At 38.1% G+C, this 18,256-nt stretch overlaps 2 protein-coding genes across 2 annotated transcripts in view; one reads left to right on the forward strand and one right to left on the reverse strand.

Moving 5' to 3' along the window:
- LOC139728638 (dynein axonemal heavy chain 8-like) overlaps positions 1-8,246 on the forward strand; it is a 130,319-nt gene extending 122,073 nt beyond the window's left edge. Inside the window, exons 81-88 of the mRNA XM_071639576.1 lie at positions 944-1,060; positions 2,123-2,224; positions 2,736-2,896; positions 3,397-3,553; positions 4,066-4,218; positions 4,985-5,174; positions 6,890-7,011; positions 7,959-8,246. Coding sequence (XP_071495677.1) covers positions 944-1,060; positions 2,123-2,224; positions 2,736-2,896; positions 3,397-3,553; positions 4,066-4,218; positions 4,985-5,174; positions 6,890-7,011; positions 7,959-8,246 — 1,290 coding nt within the window. The remainder of the gene's footprint in view (positions 1-943; positions 1,061-2,122; positions 2,225-2,735; positions 2,897-3,396; positions 3,554-4,065; positions 4,219-4,984; positions 5,175-6,889; positions 7,012-7,958) is intronic.
- A 3,454-nt stretch (positions 8,247-11,700) lies between these two features.
- Positions 11,701-18,256, reverse strand: part of LOC139728628 (trehalase-like) — a 78,210-nt gene continuing 71,654 nt past the window's right edge. The window contains exons 13-18 of the mRNA XM_071639567.1: positions 17,619-17,668; positions 17,031-17,216; positions 15,945-16,165; positions 14,125-14,349; positions 13,578-13,631; positions 11,701-11,875 (exon numbers count right to left, since the gene is read on the reverse strand). Coding sequence (XP_071495668.1) covers positions 11,717-11,875; positions 13,578-13,631; positions 14,125-14,349; positions 15,945-16,165; positions 17,031-17,216; positions 17,619-17,668 — 895 coding nt within the window. The 3' untranslated portion in view covers positions 11,701-11,716. The remainder of the gene's footprint in view (positions 11,876-13,577; positions 13,632-14,124; positions 14,350-15,944; positions 16,166-17,030; positions 17,217-17,618; positions 17,669-18,256) is intronic.

Below are 18,256 nucleotides of genomic sequence, written 5' to 3' on the forward strand. Positions count from 1 at the left end.
GCCATGGTAACGGCATATTAATGGTGGAAGATCAAGGAAAGATCTTGTGGATTGAACTACTTCCTCAGTTTTTGACAAAAGCTTATGAAATGTGGCACACACAAAAGTCTTGGTGGGAAGATGTGCAAGACATATTTTTCGGACGTGTCGGAAGCTGTGTTGCCATGGTAACGGCATTTAAATGGCAGAAGATCAAGGAAAGATCATTCCTTGGGTAAGACTGTCGTCATGGGGCGGGGGTATTAATCACCTTAAGTGATATTTCTAGTTTGTTCTGATATCTGTTAGCAGTCACTTGTCTTCAGAGATTTATGAAATTTTGCAAATCTTTATGCCAATTTGTTCCTTTTTGTTGAGTTATAGGGTCAGCATTTTTAGATCCTAGGTGGAAATCTGACATAAATGTCATTGCAAATGACTTTTTGTTTTTTGGAGGGGGGGGGGGGGAGGGGCTGACATGAATATGGCTGTGGATTTAGACAAGAATCATGAATGCGTGTCTCCATTTTGCAATTGAACCCCACCAAGACTTTCACCCTTTATCATCTTCAGATCAGAGAGAGGAAGCAGATTGGATGCTGTAAATCTGGTTTTATTAAGAAAGGCTGGAAAACCTTAATCTTCTTTTAATTTAAGTCTTTCTGCTTTTCACTCTACTTAGCTTTTACTTACTTTTACTTTTACTCTACTGCTTCTCACTCAGCTAGAAAGAAGAAAATGAAAATAAACAAATAGCCAAACAAACAAACTTGCATCCTATACATATGAGGATGTAATAACACCAATAATGTTTGACTATAGGTCCCTATAGTCAAGAGAGAAAAGTAATGATTTTGGTAAGAAGCAAGATGCTGCCCTGCTTATACTTCTGGTGCAGTCATATTTGTTCTTTGTTAATTTTTTGCCTCTGATTTGTATCTTTTGCCACATGTCTGCCTTACAGGAGAGGAGGAAATTTGGGCCACTGGGTTGGAACATCCCCTATGAGTTCAACCAGGCCGACCAAGCTGCTAGTGTGCAGTTCATTCAGAATCACCTAGATGACATCGACCAGAAGAAAGTAATGGCGCATTATGAAGTGTGACCCTGCATCACGAAACGAACACAAAGTCGCCAGACATGAAATTTTAGTTAAGAGTATATTCTAAAAGAGCAGACTTTAAGCTTTAAAATGATGTATAACTCAAATCAAATGGACTCTCCTAACCTATTTAAATATTGGAAAGAAAGCACACACTCGACACTCCGGAAGAGTGTAAACTGAGAAAAGAGGCTCTGAAGTACAGTGTCTATTCAAGTGCTATTTTTTATCAAGACGTACTGGCTGTGCGATGAATGGGACAAAAAACAGGATGTAAACCACGAGAGTAACAACTATGAAGGGATTATCAGATTAAACTGAAATTGAGCATGCCTTATCAACACATTCTGTCCATAATTAATGCCAACTTTCAAAACAGTAGCATCATCCTTTCAAAAGTTATTAGAGTTGAAATTTAAGAGAGTGTACAAGGTTGAAAGACATGATAAGGGGACTCTAAAGAAACACCCAATCACACTTTTCTACCAAAAAAACTGTTCGAGATAAACTGCTTAAAAACGTACTTTCCTGATCGTTTTATGACCCAAATTTTAGCATAATGTAGAAGAAGACTTGCTCTTTCAGAAAATATGAAAAAGTCAAGATCGGCCAGGTTGACCCATTTCACTTATGTTCAGTCCTCACACAAAATCAGTGTGTGCGACTTTTTGTTTGTTTTGTGATGCACGGTCACAAATATATTTTGCTGGTCAGCATGTGTAGATGTAACATTGTTTTGTAAATTTTTTGATAATCAGAACATATAGGGAATAATCTTCTTCATGTTGTACATACCAATCTCTGCATACAGTGAAAATACATGTGTGTCAGTGACATCAGTGTGAGCTGAACAGAAAAGAAAGAAAAATAATTTCTTTTTTCTCAATTTTGCATTATATATAATATGATCATTTTTGTTCACATTAGGGAGCTAGTAATATAAATAAATATGCAGTTTTTGGGGCTGATAGACAAGTGAGCAGATATTAATGATAATGCAAACTTTAAGACCTTGTCATTCTACTTGTTGATATTTTGTAGGGCGTGTCCTGGAATACAGTGCGCTACATGCTAGGAGAGGTACAGTATGGTGGTAGGGTGACTGATGACTATGACAAGAGGCTGCTGAACACATTCGCCAAGGTATGTATGCCAACCAATTTACAGTCCATATGGCATGTAGCAGTTTTAGCATCACATAACATGGGGCTCATAGTGTCAAATCTTAGAATTAGAAAATTGTTGCCTGTAACCTCTTGTGGAAGAAAAAGCCAGGAAAATGTAAATAATTCTTGATAGGAGTCCTTCCTTTCTTTCGTATAGGAAAAAATCAGCAAAAAAGGAAACTGAGGCAGCTGCTAATTACTATTGTATGTTTTAGCAGCATGGTTATTACAATAAGCATGTCGAAGGGAAATGACATATCATCTAGTGTAGATTTGAAGACTGCTCAGAAATTGTTTTTCTTGTTGTTTACTTTGAACCATGAGGGATCTTTTGAAATCCAGGATTCGTTAAAATATGCCAGAGTTGTACATCAGTGCAAGATTTCTGATAGCCACCGATATGATAAGTATCCATGGACTAATTGTTGATGTCTGATATGTTAGAAATTTGTGTTGGGGTCACCTGTGGTGCTGTCTGTCTTTCCCAGGTCTGGTTTGGGGACCACATGTTCCACGATGCCTTCAAGTTCTACACGGGTTACACCATCCCCAAGTGTAAGACGGTCCAGGAGTACATGGATGTTATTGAGACCCTGCCTCTTACAGACTCACCTGAGGTCTTTGGACTGCATCCCAATGCTGACATCACGTGAGTCAAATTTTCTCCTACCCACCGTCCGGTATTTTTTTTTAAACGCACAACCATGTGCGCTGTGGTAATATCGCATTTACGATATCGTCAGTGTCAATTCACCAAAACAACATCTCGCGAAAATGTCTGTTATCTCCTCATTCGCAAAAATTGGTGTGTATCTGTACAAAAAAAATAACAGCTTTCATTGCTGCCAGCGACAAGACCTCGTATCTACAAAATGTCAAATGTTCAGGAGAGCAAAAAAAAAAAAAAAAAACACGGCAGCCAACGCACTGAATCAAATGGGATAGCCTTTTCTTTGACATGCTGTGGTGGCTTCATTTTTTGGGTAAGACAGCTAGGATTTAGACAGGACATCAGTTACTGATTACTTAGTATCTGACCATTAATCCAAAAAAGTTACTATCACCAAAATTTCAGATATGAGGTCTTGTCGCCCTAGTGACGTTATACTGTATTAATGATGATTGTTATGTGTCCTAATGATAATGCAGTTACCAAAGCAACACGTCCAAGGAGGTGCTGGATACCATCCTCAACATCCAGCCCAAGGATACGGGCGGGGGCAGCGGGGAGACCAGAGAGAGTATTGTCTACAAGCTGTGTGATGACATGCTGGAGAAACTCCCAGCCGACTACATCCCCCATGAGGTAGCTCAGTGTATACAGTCAAACCTGTCTATAGTGACCACTGTCTAGAGTGGCCACCTGGTGTATGTGACCACTAAACACAATGCTCCACTTTTCTTGTCTCCCTTGGGTGGATGCTGGAGACAGGTTTGAATGTGTATGAAGAGTTTTATTGCAAAAGGAGTTAAAAGGAAATATAAAATTATGAGAAGTTAAAATTTTCATTTCTTTACTTGTAATAAGAACTAGATGTCACCTATGAAACTTCACTGAAGTAATCATTTTGAGGGATCTTGAGAAACTAATGAAAAAAAAAAACCTCATACAAAAGAGTGAAATTACCAGGTTATGTAAAGATTCTCTGGTAGAATATAATTCAATTCAAGCTGAGAGTACATGCATGATAGAAAGTTGCAAGAGGTTTTACTAGCTCTCTCTGATGATAGAATAACTTTGATTCTTTTTAAAATGGCATCAACCTATTTTGTCGTCAAACTCCTCAACTTGTGTCCCTGCCCTGTCACTTTCTCCAGGTCAAGGCTCGCCTACAAAAGATGGGTGCCCTCTCCTCCATGAACATCTTCCTGCGCCAGGAGATTGACCGCATGCAGCGTGTCATCAGCCTGGTCCGCACCACCCTGACTGACCTCCGACTGGCCATAGAGGGCACCATCATCATGAGTGAGGTATTAAAGGAGGGTGGCGCAGAAGACTTTGCACTTCCCTCTGTGTGCCCATTGTGAAAGGACCTCGTGCAAGCACACTGGCACACTACTTGAGCTGTGGTATCAGTAACCAATGAAGTCCCATAAAATTAAATATTTGAGGCCTTAAACCAGCTGTATTTACCAGCTGTATTATTTACAGTGCAAATAGCCCAGTTCTCCAGAAGGTTTTGTGTTCAAATTTGGTAGCCCTTTTGTGCAATACAGTCTTGTTTCTGACAGATTTATCAGAAAATTGCATCTGATATCAAAATATAATGTGACCAAATTTATATTAAAACATATATGTATGTGATTGCCAAAAGCATTTGAATTATCTCCTTTCTAAATTGAATTGCAGTGGGATTTTCAGTTGCCTTGCAAAGAGTGACTTATTAGCTGCAAGTTGCAAAAATAATGCTGTAATATATTTCCAGTTTGAGCCGTCATTGCCAGCTTGTGTTTTAAAGACAGATACATTATTGCTATGGAAGTGCTCCAAACCTTTTTGGTTATTGTATTACTATGATGCAATTATTATAGATGTGAATTCAAAAATATCATTGATCATAATATGTCGTGTATTTCATATTTCATTTCTTGTTTACTTTCACAAAAATCATTTCTCATGTCTACAATCTTGGGTAGTGACAGAATTGCCCTAATGAAGGATTGCATCTGTCATGTTATGCGATGTCTGCAAAATTTAATTTGTGTAATTGCCTGTCTCATTCCCACCCTCCCTCAGAACCTACGAGATGCTTTGGACAACATGTACGATGCCCGGGTGCCCGCCCTGTGGCGCAAGGTGTCTTGGGAGTCCTCCACTCTGGGCTTCTGGTTCACCGAGCTGATCGAGCGCAATGCCCAGTTCTTCTCCTGGTGCTTTGAGGGACGGCCCAATGTCTTCTGGATGACTGGATTCTTCAACCCTCAAGGTGGGTGCTAGTAAAGTGGAACCTCATAATATCGAGGTCAGATAAACAGTCACTCCTGTTCTAAGAAACATGGTTATATCGTTCCAACAAAGTCAAAATTCAGGTCCCCAAATTACTATCTATATACCATTACCTTCATATACTTAATTTGTATTTGATCTGCTATAATGAACGTTTGATGTTATGAAAGAAAAATGCTAGTCCCAAGGACTTTGTTGTCACAGGAATTGACTGTAGTGGGATACGTGATGTAACAAGGTAATTTTTGCTTGTCTCATTTCACTCTATACTCTTTTATTTTCACCCTTGATATTATGAGATAATAGATTTAGATATTATATAACAAGAAAATTGCATTGGTCCCAAGAGCATCTTTAAAAATGAGGCCCCCCCCCGTACTACTTGAGTTCTTTCTCTTTGTAAGTATTGAAGGAAAACGAAAGAGAACAACAAGGAGTTTAATACAAGGAGGTTAGGAGTGAATGGGTCCTAACATTTACAAACTCACAAATGTGAACCCTGTGTCAGTGTGCAATATTATTTGCAGAGAAGTAAAATTGACAGCTTATTTTTGTTTTGTTTTTTTGTCCCCGCCGAATGAGTTCGAGCAGGGGACTATGAAACGGGCTCCGTACATGTGTGTGTCTGTGCGTCTGTCCGTCCGTCCGTGCGTCCGTCCGTGTGTGCGTCCGTGTGTGATCAAAATGTTCAATTTGCTACTTCTCTGTCATTTATGAGCCAATTTTGATTCTGTTTGCTTTATATGATAGCACTACATGGGAGCTTTAAAACTTCTACACAGAATTTCAGTTGTGACCTTTGACCTTGACCTTTGACCTATATTGTACATTTTGCTACAAAATGCTACTCCTTCGCCATTTCTAACCCGATTTCGATTCCGTTTGCTTTATGTGATGGCACTAGGTGAGGGCTTCAAAACTTCTACACAGAATTTTGACCTTTGACTTCTTTGACCTTTGACCTTGATTTTTGACCTATATTGTACATTTTGCTACAAAATGCTACTCCTTCGCCATTTCTAACCCGATTTCTATTCCGTTTGCTTTATATGATGGCACTAGTTGAGGGCTTCAAAACTTGTACACAGAATTTTGTCCTTTGACTTCTTTTACCTTTGACCTTGATTTTTGACCTATATTGTGCATTTTGCTACAAAATGCTACTCTTTTGCCATTTCTAACCCGATTTCGATTCCGTTTGCTTTATGTGATAGCACTTGGTGAGGGCTTCAAAACTTCTACACAGAATTTTGACCTTTGTCTTCTTTGACCTTTGACCTTGATTTTTGACCTATATTGTACATTGGCTACAAAATGCTACTCCTTTGCCATTTCTAACCCAATTTCGATTCCATTTGCTTTATGTGATGGCACTAGGTGAGGGCTTCAAAACTTCTACACAGAATTTTGACCTTTGACTTCTTTGACCTTTGACCTTGATTTTTTACCTATATTGCACATTTTGTTACAAAATGCTACTTCCGGCGGGGACATATATTACGCACCGCGTAATTTCTACTTTTCCTTGTTTTCCAAACTTTTTAGCTCTCCATGCATGGGTTGTTTTATTATCTCCATGTCAACATACACTTGTACAACTCAAAATATTCAACCATAATTTTTTTTTTCCCCTTAACATTTCTCTCGTAAACAATTACACAGCTTCTTGACTGATTTATGCCTCCTAAACTCCAGGTTTCCTGACGGCCATGCGACAGGAGGTGACCAGGGCACACAAGGGCTGGGCCCTGGACTCAGTCACCCTACACAACGACGTCACCAAGTCCTTTAAGGAGGAGATTGGAGCACCGCCAGCGGTGAGTCAGAAGTTTGCCTGTATACACCCTCTCTTGTGTCCCTCATCACACTCAAACTGATTGACTCTCTGATGCACACACCAAAATAATAATTTGTACATGGCTTTAGGCAGTGATCTGTGTGCTAGAGCTTTTTAACCCATTATGTGCCAAGTGCACAGCTTTAACATATTCTTTTTCATCAGCATTCAGTAGTCCATCCAGACTTGACCTACTTGTGAAGTTTGCAACAAGCTCACTCAGGTGTAGCAGTCCATTAAAAAACAAAAAATTCCCAAACCAACACCTGTACACACACTTATACAGTACACTCCCATTATAATGAACACAGTGTTATAAGGAAATTCTGGTCATGGCGAAGTAAAAATTCAGGTTGCAACATTATGTGCTGTATGTATTTTTATTGTTTATTTATTTGTTCAGTTATAACAACATTTCAGTCTAAAAAAAAAAAAAAAAAAAAAAAAAAAAAACTGCCGATCCCGAGGACTTTGTTATAATGTGAGTCTACTGTACATAAAATTTACCCATTGAGGATGAACTGATTTTGCTATAAATTAACACACATTTCCCATTAGACACTTGCCCAAGTATGCTCAGGACTAGCCTTAAGTAGGCTGAAAGCCAGTGTGGTTTGTCATCTGTAAGTCGGTGAACTTAGATAAAGATTTTGCAGTAGAAAGTGGGACAGTTTACATTGCCAATAACATTGCCCATTCTTCCAAATAATTCCACCTCTTTCTGATTCATTGCATGAAGTGGTAAGACAGTAAAGTTTTTCATTTTCTCTTCAACTTGAATGACTCTCCATTGTTTGAGTGCTTGCAATACTATATTTCCCAGAAAAAAAGATATATATATTTGTGAGGCCTGTACTGGGAGCAGCGACATAGATTACATTTTACTTTTGTGTTTTTGTTATAAAATCATATGATTCCACACTGCAGGAGGGCGTGTACATCCATGGCCTGTTCCTGGACGGTGCCGGCTGGGACCGCCGGGGCACCAAGCTGATGGAACCATCGCCCAAGGTTCTCTTCACACTGCTCCCTGTGGTGCACATGTTCGCCATCAACTCCACGGCGCCCAAGGACCCGCGCCTCTACCAGTGCCCTGTATACAAGAAGCCCGGCCGCACCGACCTCACCTACATCACGTTCATCGTCCTGAAGACCACACCCAGTCCGGACCACTGGACCCTCAGGGGCGTGGCGTTGCTGTGCGACACCAAGTGAGCTAGCTAGGGGGGCTCAGACAGCAACATCTGTGTTATCCATACAGCCATGACAGTCAATTTATACCCCCTCTCTATGTATGTATGGACATCAGTTCTTGATATTCAAGTGCGCTTATGCTGTTTTGTCTGAGAGAATTTGAGTTTGTGTTATCTTGGTATGTTTTACTGCCCAGTTAGGCTATTTGGACTCTTTCTGTTTTGGAAAAGACTAGTTTGTCACATTTTTCTTGCATTTCAAGTTATATAGATACCCAAAGTTTGAATGGTTGACTTTTGCCTTGAGAGTTTTAACATTTTTTAATTTTTCTTATTTCAAAGCATTATACTAAATTTATGACGAAACGGTATTATCTTCAAGTAAACAAAAATCTTTGTGGAAAATACTTTCTCCTTTTGCGTTTAAACTTGGAGAGGTTAGATCAGATTCTACTGAACACTTCAGCACCAAGTACTTTATCCGTGTATGCAGGTGATTCCAGATTACAGATTACGGATAGTTAACATACACTGTCCAGAATAATATTAATGCAAGATAGCCACAGCCTTGCCTTATGTTGTCCAGAAACCATACCGTTGATGTTTTACTAGGTTCTTAACAAGTTACTCCACTTCATTCTCAAACAAGAGAGTGTTTTGGAAAATGTTAGAAAAGAGTGTTTGTGCCTTACAATTATACTCGAAAATGATTAATTTGCCTTCGTTATCTTGTTGAAAAGTTGAAGTTTTAAGCATGTCATATACTTGTTTGACAACTTCCAGAAAAAAAAATTTTTCAATCACATATTGTTTTGTATGTAATGATGAAAGAAATCCACTTGTTGCCAGTAATTGAACAAACAGATTACACTCTGAATTAACTCAACACTGAAATTCCCAATCACAAATGTTGTTTTCCAATATTCAATGATTTTTTTCCTTGAAATTGCAGATAAAACCAACTTATGCTGGAATCAGATGATAATGAAAGGGGTTAAAGTGGATAGAATATGTCATTTATGGAATGAAATAGCTATTGTCAGAGAATTGTCGAAACATCATCTTGCTGACATTGTGACATCACAGGGCACCTTGTTGTTGGATGAGGGAAAAACAAAGAAATTGCAAGTAAACCAGTCACAATGATATGATTTACGCTTTCACAAACTATTCAGTAATTGATGACTTATGAAATGAAATTGAATAAATTCACACAATTTACTTGACTGATCATTGCTAACTTGCTCATCTTTTTATTCTGTGTAACATTTTAAAATTTGATTTTGATAAAAAAAGGTCGCTAGGAAAGACGTTATGCTCCATGTGCTTTGTGATTATAGCCCTTTGACCATTTTGGAGTGTGTGCTGCCATTAGTTAGTGTGTTGTAGGTCTGGATGCATGCTTGCATATAATGTGTGTGTTTATGCGTGTCTGTGCGTGCTTATGTATGTCTGTGCATGTCTGATGTTGCAAGGGAAATTTTACGTAGCTGATCGCCCTATGTGATACTCACTGGAAGCCGAGTTTGCTGGCCACGCTGTGTGCAAAAATAGTTCTAATTACATGCTTGATGCGAATGATGGCATCTCCCCAAATCTTGCTTGCCTGAAGTGACTGGACAAATTGTAAATCCATGCTAGGCCTTTAAAGTTTGTCATAAACGGCAACGTTATATTTACAAAGGTGGTTTAAATTCAGACCATGGTTTAAATTTAGTCCATGAACTAAAATAAGCGTGAAATAGGCGTACCTTTGACATGCACGTGTTTGTTACTGGGGGTCTGTTGACGTTCAATGTACGCAATATGTCACGCGTACATTCTATTTACACAGGAGAATTTAAACCACCTTCATGAATTCAGGCCTAATGTGTTAAGCAAAACTTTGTTTACAGCAAAAACAGGACTCACAAACACATGAGGGATACTGCCTTGCATTTTTATTGCATTATGTAATAACATACTTCAGCATACACCTTTGTAATTGGGTATCAACTTTTTGAAATATTAGGATAAGTGGATAAGGTTGATTTAAACATTTATGTTTTCTCTATTCATATTACAATTTAAGTAAAATTGAAAGAAAGATATTATTCAGAGGGGTTTGTTAATCTACAGATCAGCAGTTGCGATCTTAACAAATTTTCATTTGTAGAGGGAGACAAAATGAAGAAACTAAAAAACTTAAGTAAAATTGTTCAATGATCTACTGAAACAATAATCTTTAGAAAAGACTGCAAATTCGCAAAATCAGTAGTTTATTTGGGTTGAAAAAGTAACTATGAACATAATGACTACTACCTCCTTCAACTTGTAAACGACTGAATCATATTACCAAACACACATTTTTTTTTTCTTCATTGAAATATATAAGTCAAACAGATAACGGGTTCAGAAATTATTGTTTATCAAAATCTACCCTCTTGAATTGTGATATCAATTAATCTGTGGACTTTCTTGAGAAGGCCTTCTTTTGACCATATCAAATTCTAAAAAGTGATGTGAATGTTCATGATAGCCTGAGCTGCTAATTATTAATTTTCATAGTAGTTTTGATAGAATATTGAATAGAGCCTAATTAATTTCGAGCATTTCCTACTGGATAATTTGCTATCTGAATGAACATGAGGATGACATTACCCGTACTATTTACTATGAAGGAGTTCATTATGTAATATCTCATTCTTTCATTTGCAAGATTCTACAGAAAGACATGGGCTGTTGCCATTCCTTTTATTTTCAACAAAATATTAGAAAGAAGATAAACTAATCTCAGAAAGAATAGGCCTATGAATCGTTTACAAATTTTAAAGTCCATAGCTCCAAGAATCCCATTGATAAGGGAAAATACGACTCCTCACAGCTGCTTAGACTCGCCGATACCAGAAGAGTGCAATTTGATTCAGAATGGGACATATATACAGTATGGTCGATGGTAATGGACACAATTTCAGCGCAAAAACACTATAGACCTATGAACTTTGATAAAATGATTAATTGTTCCCATATTGTGTGTTTAGGTCTACTCTTAATTCCTGTTAGAGCCAAAAGGTATGTTGGTCTGCAGATTACAGTATTGTGTAAGATGCAGACCTACCTGTCTGAATGTGAATGTGATAGGTTTGTGCTAAGCTTAATTTGTACTGCAATACTAGCTAGCATACCCTCTAAAAACTCGAGCAGAAACAGAGAAGCAAACAATTTCAAACGTCTTTTCAAATGATAGAGGAATTACAAAATGTACTAGGCTTTTTGTGAACTACAAAATAAAAGAAAATAACAAAACAGAAAGAAACAGTTTGTTTTACGGACCTTCACACTACACAAAGACGTTCATCAGCAATCGCATTGGAGCCTTAATACCCGTGCGATTTTGCATCATTCGCGTCGTTTGTCCTCGTCTAATCCAGCGTCATAAACTAACATATCAGATTTAGTTGAAAAATGAAGAAAATGGCGAGTTATACATGTATTATCCCTGTTTGGTCTGTTTCAACGCAGGCAGGTTAACCACGCGATAAACGAAAATAGGAGGCAGAGGAGAATTTGCGCGGTGACCCGATGACCCGCTCCGGTATCATCCACCGTCAGATCTTCACCATAGCGATCAAGGAGGACCATCATTACCCCATTGGTCCAGCCAAATCCAGCCTGTCCAGATTAAAAAGTGACAAAAATAAATCCCCACACAACAGTCAAACGCATACATAAAAAAAGAAAAGAAATAAAGTAACATTTGACAAGGAATTCTGTTCTTGCACAATCAAATACTCTCAAGGAAGAGACGCAGAATTTTAATCATTCCTAATTTTGGACTGTCTACTATTGCCCTAAAGTTTTTGAAAATGTGTGCTAAAGTTCTACTCTGACAAGGAGGTGCTCAAACCAGGGTAATTGCAATCGTTCAAAGCTCTTGTTAGTTACTTGCAATAATGAACTGTGGTTGACTGGTTGATGGCTGAATGCTCTGAATAGGTGCTCTATTTGTTTATCATGACCATGCAGATATGTCTTTTTATCAGTGTGATTATTAGAGTGCCTTCAATTTGTAATATTTTGTGGCAAAACCTCCTCGATATATAGGCCTACTTTATGCTGCCAAGTGTTGTTCGTTACACACTTGAGGTACAAAGGACACTGTAAAAAAAATAGAGTACAACCCTTTTTATTATGATCATTAGGCACGTTTTAGACCACAATTATACTGAACTTTCAATAATTATTCTCTTCGTAAATGGAAAAGCTACCACACTTAAAAAGAAAAAAAAAAAAACATTGTGAAGCCCACTCCCAATGACCAGCAAATGGGTTTTATGTCCGTTCGTTATACAGCCAGCGTTTCAAGTGCACCAAACCCTTCAATGGGATTATCTCGTCTCTCGACGTAAATAGCATCTACTGCAATTAGTTTACAAGGCATTACATAACATGACACCGTCTTATTTGACCGATAAATTTGAACCCAAAGAAAATTCGTATTCATTGCGGTCTAATTTCAATTTACACCTTAATATTCCAAGAACAAATTATTGTAAGAGAATGGTTTCATACAGAGGTAGTAGGGAGTTCAATTCACTCCCTTTGTCAATAAAAAAGGCAACCAGTATAGGTATTTTCAAGCGATCACTGCAAGAGCACATCTCTTCTTATGTTTGATATAACTCAGCACATGACAGATTACTAATACATAAATTAATGGGAAATGTATATTTTTCAATTTCTTTCTTTTTCTTTTTCTTTTCTTTTCTTGTTTTTTTTTCTTTCTTCTCATTGTATATAATTTGATTTGTTGTTTAATTGAAGAAACTGTATTACTTTAACTTATACTGGACCCTCCTGTAAAACAGCGGGACCATAATGGTCCTCTTCGCTGAGTGAGGCTATCCAGCCGTATTATTTATGAGTTTTTTTTTTTTGTATCACATGATTTGTAATTTTGATTTTTATATTTACGGAAATAAATTACCATACCATACCATACCACTTTAATATCGTGTGTGCGTAATATAATAATACAGGGTACTTATAATGAGCAAGTTCCACATAGTTAACGTGCTCAAGGCGCAGTAGAAGAGTAAGTTATGAAATACAAAAATCCTTACACAAACATGCACATGAAAATGAATGACACAATAATGATAATGAAAAAAATGCACATCATAATATACAATTCTACTGGAATATGTTGAAGAAACTCCTCTAAAACCCTCTTTAGCAATAGAATTTATTTTGACATGAAGAGACTTTGAAATATTCTATCTGCAAATAATAAATCCTGCAAAACAATGACATTTCAGCCTATTGCCAACCACTAAAAACTTATTTGCGGGTTTGCCTTTTGTTGTGTTCTCACCTGTACTGCGTATTCTCCGCCGTGGCCAGGGATACCTTGATTTTCCACGTCGTACTATAAAAGAATACACATCAATAATGCTTGACAATGAGACACTTTTGTATTCCATTGCGTCCTTCACATGGAATTGTATAAGAAAGAACTGTACTGGCGTAAAGGGAAACTCCCCTCCCCCCCCCCCAAAAAAAAAGTGCTGGTAATTATCATGGATCACACACAAGAACGTAAAAAAACTAAAAATATTTGTTTTGTTTTTCTTTGTAACTTTCTTTAAAAAAAACACAACTTCGTTATAACCGAAAAATAATAGTGTATTATAAACATATTACAAAGATGATAATTTTGGGACCGGAATTTCGATTTCGTTGTAAAAAGAATTTTGTTATAACCGTGTTCGTTAGAGAGTGCACCGTCAACTTGTTTTCGTACCCTGAAATATTGAGAAATACATGTATAACTATCAAAGTAATTAAAGTTTTTAAGGGTCCCCTGTACCTTTCCCCAAAATTTCGGTAAATCGATGGTGGTGAAGAGAATGCATGTGTACCTTTTCAAACATAAGTCCAGTCAGATTATAAGCCCGCCAGTTGGTGCGCGTCCAATTCAGGGCCAGGCTGAAGGCGAGTTCGTTGGCCTCCGTCAGCTGGCTGTTGTAGAGGGTCTCGATAACAATGTCCTGGAGGGGCGGCCAGGCGTTGGGATAATCCCACTGCTGGCCAGACCGCACGAGGGAAGTGGGGATTCCCCCTGGGTACGAGAGAACATCTTCGTCCTAAGAGGAGAAGAGAACAAAGTCCACGTAAATTATAAAACCGAAGAAAGACGTCATAAACTATCTGAAATTTAGATTGCTTTTCTCTATTACAAACACAAGAAACACGTCGCCTTTCCTATTCTAAAAAATCAAAATGAAGCGAGTGCATTTATTGTGATAGCAGTCATCAGACCAATGCTTCAAGAAATTGATGGAAAAGATATAGGCCTACGGTATCCCAGCAAAAACGAGTGGTAGATTAGTGATGAGTGCTAGAATTACATTTTGACAGTTCAGCATATTTCTACACGTTACAACAAAAGTTTGTGGACGTGATACATTGTGACCATAATATTACAAACACACAGACACACATGGCATACACACACAAGGCCGAGCCTACAGAATAACATTGCAGAACACAATCTAGTTTCGCCAAGGTGTTGCAAGAACATGCAAAGATGCGTTTAACATGCACTGCGTACGGATGACATTTCGCATAACGGGACATATTATAGGCAAGGGAGGGCGAGTCAACAGCAAAATAATATACCCTTCAAGACGGCGCACGGTGCCGTTCAGATTCGATTTGGTCAACCTGTTAATCTTCATGTGCAATGAATCAGTAAGTTCATATCAGAGGAAGATAGAGAAAGGCTAAAATGTAGCGAACGCTGGACAAAGACCGAAACCTTAGAATTCTTTTTCAAAGATAGACTCGAATGTAACTCTTTCAGATCACTTGTCAGTAAGATTTAATTACCTTGATCTATCTGATCAAATTGCTAATCCAAGAAACTCACGTTTTTGTTATTGTTGTTGTTTTGTTTTTCTGGGGGATTGGGGGCTGAGACAAGCCTAGAACAACGCTTCATTGTCAAAACTTGAGCACAAACCATGCCGAAATGGTGTCTCCGGAGAACTTGATTGCGCTTCGTCTCAATTGAATCGTTTTCTAGGTTTCAAAGTGCTTTTGAATAACCACCTGGGGCCTGTCTTATAAAGACTTGCGATAGAAATCAATCACAAGTTTTTTGTGAGCTGCAATGCAAGTTGCGATTGATATGGGGACTTGTGATTGATTTGAAGGCTTTATAAGACGGGGCCCTGGTCTTGTGATTACCACATCATTTGATTCACATTTTATGGGATGTAATAATAATATACAAAAGATAATGACACGAAAGATGTTTACACGCTAGCCATCAAGTGAAAATAAAGTAGAAACCTTTCGTCCTCTATTACCATTTTTTATTACCGATTTGACAAAATTGGTTATGGTCATCCGTAGCTTTCATACAAGACGCGTGATGGTTATTTCGCCAGAAAGTTTGTTTATTTTTAATAGGCCCTGTATATTTCGCCTCATAGGGAAGCTAAATATTAATAGATTTCGCGCACTCATCCACACGCACACACACACACACACAACATCGAATGTGGCCAAATTGGATTGATTGATATTATTTTTACGGATGATTATTGCTGAGAATGATAATCATTCTTATCTTTCTTTGTGGATCTCGAGATAGACACTAATAAGCTGGAAGTTAATACATTCCTATTGTACAATATGATTAAGTGTCGATTTTGATTCTTTTTTTTTTAAATACCTGAAGATAATGTAAGACGTTCTGTTCAATTTCCTCCGTTTTGTCCACGCAGTTTGCCCACAGCGGCATGATGTTGGACGGGTAGAATTTATCGATGAGGGAATCGGTCTCGAGGTCGTAGTCGAGCCAGACTCCTCTGGTCTCACTCCACATCAGCGCGTTGATGGCTTCCTTTCGGTCATTGAAGGCTTGGCGGTACTCTTCTGCCTTTTCACTTTCATCTGTCGAAGTGAAAAAAAAAATGGATGTTTGCTTTATATTCCCGACATAACTGTCTAATTCGATGACCCTCTCTTGTTATAGTGAATGTTATTTCTCTCTCTCTCTCTTACTCAGTCTCTCTCTCTCTCTCTCTCTCTCTCTCTCTCGCAACTGAGAAAGTTGTCAATCTTAAGAGGGGGTGGGGGTTAAAACAGGGAAGAAGATTATAAGGCCATTCATGGCCTAGCCCCAGGATACCTGTCTTTCCTAATCGAGCGACGGCAGCCTCGCCCTGACCTCCATTCATCTGGCCTTACTCTCCAGATGCCCATGACACACCTTGAGGAATATACCGAGACCGGACATTTTCCTCTATCGCTCCTCTCCTATGGAACTCCCACCCATCTTTTCTCCGTGATTTTTACAAACTGGATCACTTCAAATCATTTTTCAGATCATTTCATGCATTCAATTGCTAACTCTCTTATTTGAGGATCCTACGTCTTTGAATGTTTCTACACCAGATAATGGCGCTATTACACAATTCTGTGGATCATCATCATCGGCGCAATCTGGATCCACTCTACTATCTAGATTGGAATGACGATGCACTTACCCCCACCTATCTCGCTCAATAGGCCTATCAGAGAATGCATTTAACTTTATCTCATGATATTTTCAGTCTAATCGATGGCTATATAATGAGATAAAGATGAAAGGTTATTCGTCCCAGCGAAAGATCGGGTGAATTCACAGGACAGGCTCTGATCTCCTATTTGAAAGTCTACAGAAATCATGCACCAGCGTATAGTATATTAGGCCTACAATCTTGTCAGTTGGAACCAATTTGATCAACAGAGGAAAGTTTTGAGATTGTTTCATCACCTATCACATCGAGCATTTCCGCTAGCGCCCATTCTGAATGGCAGAGTACGCTGTTCAGGTCGACCGGAACTACTTCCTTGGTGCGAATGGAGCTCAACGTCTGCTCATCACCAAACCACCGCGTGGAGAAATCCCAGCCGCTTTCCGCCGCCGACGCGAGATTGGAATAGACTTCCGCTGCAGCATCTTAAAAGATTCGAGAGGCAAAATTGCAACAGTTATCTGCGGGAAATACTTTTTACTTTTTATATTTTATAAATCTGTCTATTCATCTATTTTTCTGATTATATTCTTTATCTGAAAAATGAATTAACATGACTGTGATTAATTAATCAATTGCAAGTTCCCGTTGCTAGATTCGAGCTTGCAATCAGATGTAAAGCTTGCGATTGATTTTAGGGAAATGCAATTAATTGCAACTTTCTTGCAATGCCTTTTTAGATTTTGGCAAGAATCAATTAAAGACTATATCAACTAAATTTTAAAATAGTTTGTCAAAGACCTTTATTATTTATATATATAAAAAAATAAGTATTTGGTTTGAAAAAGTAAGAAAATCTGCGGTATGACAAGCGATTTGTCTCTCACCTTCACCAAGCCCTTCTGCAGTTTCAATGTCTTCGCGATAAGACTCCGGACTGAATGTATGATAACAAGATAACAAAAATAATTAATTCATGACTAATTGTTGTTATATACATTCAGAAGGTTGCACCGTCTTTGCAATTCTCAGACTAAAAAAAAAATCAAAAAACAAAACAAAACAAAACACCAACTGCATAAACTTCGGATATATTGATCCTTAAAAATGTTAGTGCGCTCTTACATTCTTTGTTTAACCGTTCACTTCTTCAAATGCAGTGTTGCATCACCAACCTTTTCTTCTTCTTTTTTATGGGGAGGCAAAAAAGCTCTTTGTGTAGAATACCAGGCCAACTATATGACAAACTGAAGAAATTACTGCATTTAAAGTGAGAAAATGTCATTTGTATCGTTCGCAATTTCATGATTTGATAACCCCATTTTTGGCGGTAATTGAGAAAAGTATGCACCAAATTTAGTTTGGTTCCAGGCCGAAGAGTGCATGATTGGGTGAGTGTATGGGTAAAACCACACCGCTGAAAGAGCTTATAACAATAATCTTGAGAACTAATTGCGGTATGCGCCATTTTTTCTTTTATCAAGTTATGACATAGAATGCAGATTCAAATCACAATTGTGCATCA

This window comes from Diadema antillarum, unplaced genomic scaffold, assembly GCF_040938485.1.
Source record: "Diadema antillarum isolate AM-2024a unplaced genomic scaffold, OU_Dant_1.0 seq00000188_RagTag, whole genome shotgun sequence".
In the NCBI taxonomy this organism is placed as follows: domain Eukaryota; kingdom Metazoa; phylum Echinodermata; class Echinoidea; order Diadematoida; family Diadematidae; genus Diadema; species Diadema antillarum.